General features: G+C 52.4%; 1 protein-coding gene across 1 annotated transcript; it reads left to right on the top strand.

The window, feature by feature from the left end:
- Window positions 1-2,497: 2,497 nt before the first annotated feature.
- On the top strand, window positions 2,498-3,454 carry LOC134434237 (olfactory receptor 14A16-like). The gene has a single exon (XM_063182920.1). The coding sequence runs from the start codon at window positions 2,498-2,500 to the stop codon at window positions 3,452-3,454; it is 957 nt and encodes a 318-aa protein (XP_063038990.1).
- The last annotated feature ends 4,937 nt before the right edge of the window (window positions 3,455-8,391 follow it).

The following is an 8,391-nucleotide window of genomic DNA, read 5'->3' as shown; positions in this document are numbered from 1 at the left end:
TAGTAGTTATTATTATATTGCTTTGTATTATTCCACACATAGTGAAATTGGTGACCCAGTTGGTAGAAAATACTGTAAAAAGGGTTTGGCTGGTGGAAGAAGAAGAAGAAGAAGGGGGAATTGTAGCAATGTATCTGAACAACTTGGGCCACACTGTGCACCAGCCATATTGCTTGTAGTCATTCTTATCAGAGCCTTCTGGAATTCATCAAGGTTACTAAGACATAAACTGTGCTAAATGAAGAAAGAAAAGGCTGAGAAACAGAATACCAAGTCCACAAGAACTCGATAACAGAGTGCTGTGAACCACCTGAACTGAAACCAGTCACATACTCTGAGAAGTGCGTGCAGAACACAAGGATAAGAGAGAGGTTCCAATGAAGAAGAGCGTGATCAGTGTATGCAGTAGGGTTAGAATGTATAAATAGGTGCATAATGTAAACAATAAATGGCTTCTGCTTAATCATACTGGTTAGTAGTATGGGAGCCCTGTTTGCCTGGGAAGGAGGGTGGATTCTTTTCCATAAAAAGGAAAGCACTAAGCCAGGAGCAGGAGACAAGTGACCCTTGCAGGCCTGGGGCCTCATTGCCTCCTTGTCCCTGCTCAGCAGCCTGGCAGGGGCTGCCCCATGCTCCTGCCCTTGCCATTGCACATCCCCACATGCCAGTGCCCATCCCAGCAAGAGACCTGAGCATGGAGGGAGGGACAGCATCTGCCTGGCCAGGGGCTGGGGCTCAGGCCTTGGCCCTTGGCATTCCTCAAACACATCCAGCTTTGCTCAGCACCACAGACACCTTGGCCTTGTTTGTCCCCAGCTGTCATCACTGCCTCCAGTGTTCTGCTCTAACTGGAACATGGGGACACTCTCTCAGTCCTGTCCCTCAGTGGGACCCATTAAAACTTTAAGAAAATTTGGAGTCTAAATTTAAATCTGAGTTGCTGAGAAGTTTTTTGAGCACTCTCTCAGGGACTGAGTCTGATGTAAACAACACCAAATCCCCTAGAGGCTCATTAAAGTCCTTGTCCTCTGTCTGTGCTGCTGAGCTTTAAAGGAACAGCTCTTGCCAGCACCAGCTCCTCTCCCAGCCCAGCAGGGCTGAGGGCTCTGCCTGCAGGCACTGAGGGGACAGGAGCCAGGCAGAGACAGGCTGAAGGCAATCAGGATTGGGAAGACATTGAGCTGAGACTTCACTTGGGGAAAGATCTTCACAGCCCTCTGCATGGTGAGTGTGTGGGTGCAGGGCAATGTCCCCTGTGCTCCTGGAGGGATCTCCTGAAGCCAGCACACCCCACAGCCTGGGGGATGTGTCAGGAGGACTCTCCCAGTTTCTCTGGGGCACAGGAGGAGGGGGAGGAGGATGTGCTGCAGATTGGGGCTGCCCTGGGCACCGTCAGAGGGACAGGGCAGGACGGCTCCTGCTGCCAGGGACGGCTGCAGGGGCTGAAGCTGGGGCTGCAGCCAGGGCTGCCCAGGGCTGTCCTGCAGAGCAGCTCCTGCAGCCCTCAGGGCTCTTGGCCAGCCCAGGGCATGTGCCACCTGCCAGGGGCAGCTCTCAGCCTGCCTGGCAGCTTCCCATGGATGCTGCAGGGGAGAAGTTGGGGGTGGAAGGAGCCACCCCCATCAGGGCAGATTCCTCCTGCTGTGGAGATGGTGCTGCATGGCCAGGGCTGCTCTCAGCTTTCTCCTAAAGGGAAGGGAAAGGGGCTGTCAGCTTTGGCTGTGTCACTGAGACTCCTGCACTGTCAGCCTGGGCGTCAGCAGATGGGCCTCAGATCTCCCTCAGAAACGGCCTCCTCAGCCTCCTCTCCCTACAGACAGCAGCAGCAGCACCTTGTTTTGCAGCATCTCTGTTTGTCTGGCCTGCCCTTAAGGCCCTGCTGCCAGGGAGATGCCCCTGGGCAGTGCCCTGTGCTGGGAGGGGTCTGCAGGGCAGAGCTGAGTCCCCAGGGCTGGGCTGGGCTCTGGCAGCAATGGCAGGGACAAGGCTTGGGTAAAGAAAAACAGCTCTCAATAGGCACAACTCCAGGCAGCAGAGAGCCAGACCAATCCTTTACATCCCTCCATGTCCCGCTGCATAGGGAGAGAGAGAAGAGTTGGAGAGATTGATTTTGAAACTGGAGTCTTCAAAAAAAGCCAAATTATTGTTAAGTGCAGTTTTAAATTGGTACATCTTGTACTAGAGCGAGGGGAAATGAGCAAAGGGCCCAGCAGGTCTGAGTGCACTGGGGCACAGGGAGCCCTGTTTTCCATCTGGCCTCCCCAGTGTTCAGCATGAGAGCAATGCTAAGAACAAGACTTCTGTCCCTTCTAAAAAGCACACAGTTACTTTGTAGCCCAAAGCTACACTGAAAAAAAAAAGGTAAATGAAATTTCCCCAGAGAAAGAGAAGCAATTTTGAGTGCCTGTGCAAGAAAATAGCATAGGATGTACTCAAGGTACTTTGTCCAAATTGTCAATGTTGTCTTTGAACAGCTCAAAATGTCCAGAATGAAGGAATGTCCAACAGCAGCTCCATCAGGCACTTCCTCCTGCTGGCATTGGCAGACACGCGGCAGCTGCGGCTCCTGCACTTCTGCCTCTTGCTGGGCATCTCCCTGGCTGCCCTCCTGGGCAACGGCCTCATCATCAGCGCCGTAGCCTGCGGCCACCACCTGCACACGCCCATGTTCTTCTTCCTGCTCAACCTGGCCCTCAGCGACCTGGGCTCCATCTGCACCACTGTCCCCAAAGCCATGCACAATTCCTTCTGGGACACCAGAGACATCTCCTACTCAGGATGTGCTGCTCAGGTGTTTTTCTTTGCCTTCTTCATGTCAGCAGAGTTTTCTCTCCTGACCGTAATGTGCTACGACCGCTACGTGTCCATCTGCAAACCCCTGCACTACGGGACCCTCCTGGGCAGCAGAGCTTGTGCCCACATGGCAGCAGCTGCCTGGGCCAGTGCCTTTCTCTATTCACTGCTGCACACAGCCAATACATTTTCCTTGCCCCTGTACCATGGCAATGCCCTGGGCCAGTTCTTCTGTGAAATCCCACAGATCCTCACACTCTCCTGCTCCAAATCCTACCTCAGGGAACTTGGGCTTCTTGTGCTAAGTGCTCTTCTATTTTTTGCTTGCTTTGTGTTCATTGTTTTCTCCTATGTGCAGATCTTCAGGGCTGTGCTGAGGATCCCCTCTGAGCAGGGACGGAACAAAGCCTTCTCCACCTGCCTCCCTGACCTGGCTGTACTCTCCCTGTTCCTCAGCACTGGCTTTTTTGCCTACCTGAAGCCCCCCTCCTTCTCTTCCCCATCCCTGGATCTGGCCCTGTCAGTTCTGTACTCGGTGGTGCCTCCAGCCCTGAACCCCCTCATCTACAGCCTGAGGAACCAGGAGCTCAAGGATGCCTTGGTAACTGCAACTTTAGAAGCAATAAATTCTCTTTTCTGCTACAGAGCCTTCAGAATATAACTCTTTGCACTCTCAGCCTTTTTTTCCCCTGTTTGTCCATTCTTTGCTATGGTAACTTTTTCTTTTGTTGTAGTGTTTCTATCAAAATACTGTAGTATTACTCTTAGCTTTCTACATGAACATCTACATTTCTTTTGAAATAAAAATACTTGCAAGTAGTTTGTTCCCTTGGTGTTTAAATAAAAGCAAGTGTCTGCCTGACTTGTCTGTCCAAGGCATTTCCTCAGCCCTTCTCTGTCTCTGAAGGGGCAGTGCCTGTGAGCAGAGGTGGCAGGAAGAGACTCCCAGCACAGCAGCACAGCCAGGGACAATGGCCCTGCCTCTTCCCACATCTGCTCTGCCCAACTCCACGCTGTCCTTGCCAGCCCTGCTGTGGCTGTAAGGCCGGAGTGCTCTGGCAGCTTGGTCACTGTCCTGCTGCATGTCCCTGCTGTGGCCAAAGGCAGGGCCAGGCCATGGGCACTGCTGGGACACAGCTGGGCTCCAGCACAGCAGCTCCAGCAGCAAAGGGCATCTCCTGAGGGCAGGGCAGGGAGGCTTCGCTCCCCTCCAGAGCTGCTGTAAGCAATGTGCTCCAGGAATGCCCTGGCACAGCAAAGCCCAGGGCCTGGGGCAGGAGGGGAGTGTGCAGGGGGGGCTCACAGCAGTGTCCTGGCACAGCCAGAGCTCCTGGCATGGACCTGAGGCTGCAGCAGAGCAGGACCTGGGCTGTGTCTTTGTTCTGGGACAGCCTGGGAAGGTGCCCCAGGGCAATTGTCCCACACCAGCCCCTGCAACCACCATTGCCAGCACTGGCCTCTCCCCACCTGCAGGAGGTTGTTTGTCCCTGCAGGGAGGGACACCAAGTGACCAGGCCAGCAGGCCATGTTTGCTCTGTGCTGAGATCTCAGCAGTGCATAGTGTGTGTGTGGGGAGATGAACCCCAGCGACAAAAAACACCATCAGCAGCACCCGGGGATGGCACAATTCCAGTGGCACAAACAGGGCCTTGAGGCCACTTCACTCTGAGAGTAATGTCCTCTGGGAAAACACCTGAATTCTTTGCTGGGTTGTGGTTAGGACTGCATGGAGAGAAATATCCCAGGCAGGGAGGCTCCAGGGAAAAATGCTCAGGGCAGCCATGGACTGCACAGAGAGACATTGGATAGAGTGAGGATCTGTGGGGAGAAATCAGAGCTGCCTCCCTTCTGAACCAGCCCGAGGACCTGGACAGGGCTGTGCTGTGTTCTGGGCACTGACCTGGAACTGAGGGATGTGGAAAAGGCCTTTGGTGTCAGGGCTGTTGAGAAGGCTGGGCAGCGTCACTGTGGGACCTGTCTCAAACCCTTGGAAAGGCCAGAGCCATCCCAGAGGGTCCTGGGCACTTGGGAAGGGCAGACATGGAACCACTCTGCACACAGGGCAGGGAGGGGGACTGGGAGAGTCACAGCCTGCTCAGGCTCAGAAGGGAAGGGGATGTGGCAAATCCTCCTGCAGCCATTCCAGGCACTGGCAGGACAGGGCAGGGACTGCAGAACCCACATGGGAGGGAACAGAAGAGAATGTTGTGTGCCCAGAGTTCAGCCAGGCCTGGGACAGGGTCTGCTGTCGTCTCCTCAGAGCCAGACTGGAGAGAGCTGGGCTGAAGGAGTGGAACATGGGCTGGGTGGGAATTTGGCTGAACAATGAGGGTCAAATGTCATCCATGGTACAGAGTCCTCTTGGCAGCCACGCCCTGGTGACACCCCTCAGTGACCAGCCCTTGGCCGCCACTGTGGAATATTTCTATTGTCTCTACAATGCCAGTTAAATATACTTTCAATTCCTTTGTGGATGCTGCCAAATTGCAGGGACTGAACTGATGTGTGACTGACACTCAACTCATCTAGTTAATGGTGACTGCAAAATGTATCTGGGCAAGATGACTGAGTTGGGTAAATTTATCTTGCCATCAGGCGCCAAGCAAGCCACAAGAAAGGGCAGAAAAAACTAATGCATCAGAGTAAAGTCAGTTCAGTAGGGAAAAACCCAAACCCAACCAAAACCTAAAAACCCCAAACCTAATCAAAAAAACCCAAAGCAAGATCCACCCACAACAACACAAAAACCCCAGAAATAAACCAACCACAAAAAGAAAAAGGCCACAAAGAGAAGAAAAGCAAATTCACAGGAAATCTCCTATCAGCAGAAAATATTTAACCGCCTTGTGGCAGGAGAGGATTCTGCATGTCTAGGTGCTGTTTTGAAAGAAATATGTCTGAAAAAAGAAATTTATCCCCTACCCCCCTTGGCCCCCCACTTTTCTCAGTTGATTGCTGATCATGGTGTGATATGGAGTGGAACATCCCTTGGGTCAGTCCAGCCCAGCTGTCCCATCCCTGTCCCCCAGGAACACTTGCCAACCCCAGGCCCATAGGTTGGGGGGTCGCAGACGCCTCATGCGGGGCAAGCCCTGAGAAAGGGACAGGAGAACAGAACAACACAGCCTTGGAGAAACTGATTGAGGATGTACCTCTGGCAAACAGAAGTCACAAAAAATCAGGCAGGATGCCAGCTCTGCTCTGCAAGGCTGACAAAGCAGAAGTTATGGAGAACAATAATATTGCCCTTACTCAAAAAGAGGGTTCAAGGAACAGCCACCTAAAAAGGGCACTGGATGTTGAAGACAAAACCCAAAGAACCATAAAAGGATTTGTGATAAGGTGTGCAACTACGTCAAATAAACTCAAAGGAAGTGGGGATAGCTAATGGATACATAATCAGTGTGTGTGATAAAAACTCTGTTCATTCATAGCTTAATGCACTCCAATGGAGGGAGGATGGCCCAAGTGACCACCATGCTGTAATGAAGAATGCCTGCTTTCAAATACTCCAAACTCTGTTCAGAAGTTTCTATCCAGTGGGTTTCAGTATCAGTGGTTTCCTTGACTCCCTTATGCCCCACAGTTTCACAATGGTCCCTTGGTTCCATGAGGCCCTGCTGTAGAACAATGGATCCTTGGTTCCATTGGGTTCCGTATTCTCAAAATGCTCTCCTTGGTTCCATGAGGCCTTGGTGTGTCACAACAGCCCCTCTGTTCCATCAACTGCCAGAGTGTCACCCTGGTCTCTTGGATCTGCAGGGTTACAATGGACAATTGGTCACAAGCAGCCCTGCTGTGTCACCATGAATATTTGGTTCCATGGAGTCCCACAGTGTCACAATGGCCCCTTGGCTACATGAGGTTCCACAGCATCACCATGATCTCCTTGGATCTGCAGTATCTCCATGGATCATTGGTTCCATGTGGCCCTGCTGTGTCACAGTGGTTCCTTGGTTCCATGAAGCCCCACTGCATAGCAATGGAATCTTGTTCCCGTCAGGTTCTGTACTGTCACCATGGTTTCCTTGGTTCTGGACTGTAACAATGGACCCTTGGTCCCATGAGGTTCCATGATGTCACAATGGTCTCCTTGGTTCCACAAGGACTTGCATTGTCACAATGGACCCACCTTTCCAGGAGCTTCCATGGTGTCTCCGTGGTCTCCTCAGATCCAGATTGTCACAATGGACAACTGGCTCCATGGGCCCTCCTGTGTCACAAAAAACCCTCAGTGCCATGAGGTTCTGTGGTGTCACAATGGTCTGCCTGGTTCAACAAGGCCCTGGAGTGTCACAATGGCTGCTTGGTTCTGTGAGCTTTCATAGCATCAACAATGGCCTCCTTGTTTCTGCAGTGTCACAAAGGATCCTGGTTCCACGAGGTCCCTAAATGTCAGTGGTCTCCTGGGTTCCATGTGGCCCTGCTGTATCAACACAGCCCCTTGGTTCCATGAGTTTCTGTACTGTCAGAATTGGTTCCTTTGTTCCAATGAGGCCCTGCTGTGCCACAATGGACCCTGGGTTCCATGAAGTTCTTCAGTGTCAGAATGGCCCCCTGGATCCATGATGTCCCACAGTGTCACCATGGTGTCCTTGGATCCACAGTGCCATAATGGGCCATTGCTGCAGCCGGAATAGCTACTAATAAAGCCCAGGGTAGGGAAGCAAAAAGGGCCTTTGCATGGTACCCACAGATGTTTAATTCAGCCGTGCAGCGAGATGTTCAGGGTCACAAGACAGGACTCCCGGGGGGAGTCCAGGTTTCTGTATCTCCAGAGGAAGGGGCTGATCAGTGCCATGGGGGCAGTACAAAGATGGGGCCAATGGGGGAATGGGGAGGGAGGGGCTGAGGGACAGAGAACAAGAGGAAGGAGCCAATGGGGTCGCACAGCTTTTGAGGGAAGCTTCTTGTGTCTCCCTAACCCAGGGAATGCCTCTCAGGGTCTCCACAGCAGCAGAATGTCAAAAAGGCCCCTTGGTTCTTGTGGGCTCCTCAGGATCCCAGTGGCCCCTTGGCTGCATGAGGCCCAGCTGTGTCACACTGGCCCCTTGCTTCCACTGGGTCCCACAGCGTCACAATTGTCCCCCCTTAGATCCATGAGGCCCCGCAATGTCACAATGGACCTTTGGTTCCATGAGTCCCACACTGTTCCAAGAATTCTTAGTTCCATGGGGCCCTGTAGTGTCGCAATGGTCCCTTTGTTCCGTGGTTCCACACAGTGCCAAATTTTCCCTTTGGCCCAACAGGGGCTCATAGTGTCACAATGGACTCCTTGGTTCTATAGGGACACAAAGTGCCACAATGACTCTTTGGTTTCACAAGGCTTCAAAGTGTAAAAATGGCCTCCATGGTTTCATGCAGCCATACTAGGTTAAAATGGACTTTTGTTTCCATGATGCACCACAGTGTGACAGTGGTCAGCTTGGTTGTGCACTGTAAGAATGCCCCATTGGTCACTCAGAGCCCCACAGGGTCACTATTGTGCCCTTGGTTCCATGAGGGCTTGCGGTGTCACAATGCCCTTTGGTTCCATGAGGTCCCATGTGTCATAATGATCTCCATGGTTCCATGAGGCTTCGCTGTGGCTCAATGGCC

The sequence above is a fragment of the Melospiza melodia genome, unplaced genomic scaffold (assembly GCF_035770615.1).
Source record: "Melospiza melodia melodia isolate bMelMel2 unplaced genomic scaffold, bMelMel2.pri scaffold_34, whole genome shotgun sequence".
NCBI classification, from domain to species: domain Eukaryota; kingdom Metazoa; phylum Chordata; class Aves; order Passeriformes; family Passerellidae; genus Melospiza; species Melospiza melodia.
The sequence above is the reverse complement of the archived record's forward strand: the minus strand, read 5'-3'. Positions and strand labels throughout refer to the sequence as shown.

Coding starts and splice junctions, on each gene's coding strand:
- LOC134434237 (XM_063182920.1), top strand. CDS start 2,498: ATGTCCAACAGCAGCTCCATCAGGCACTTCCTCCTGCTGGCATTGGCA.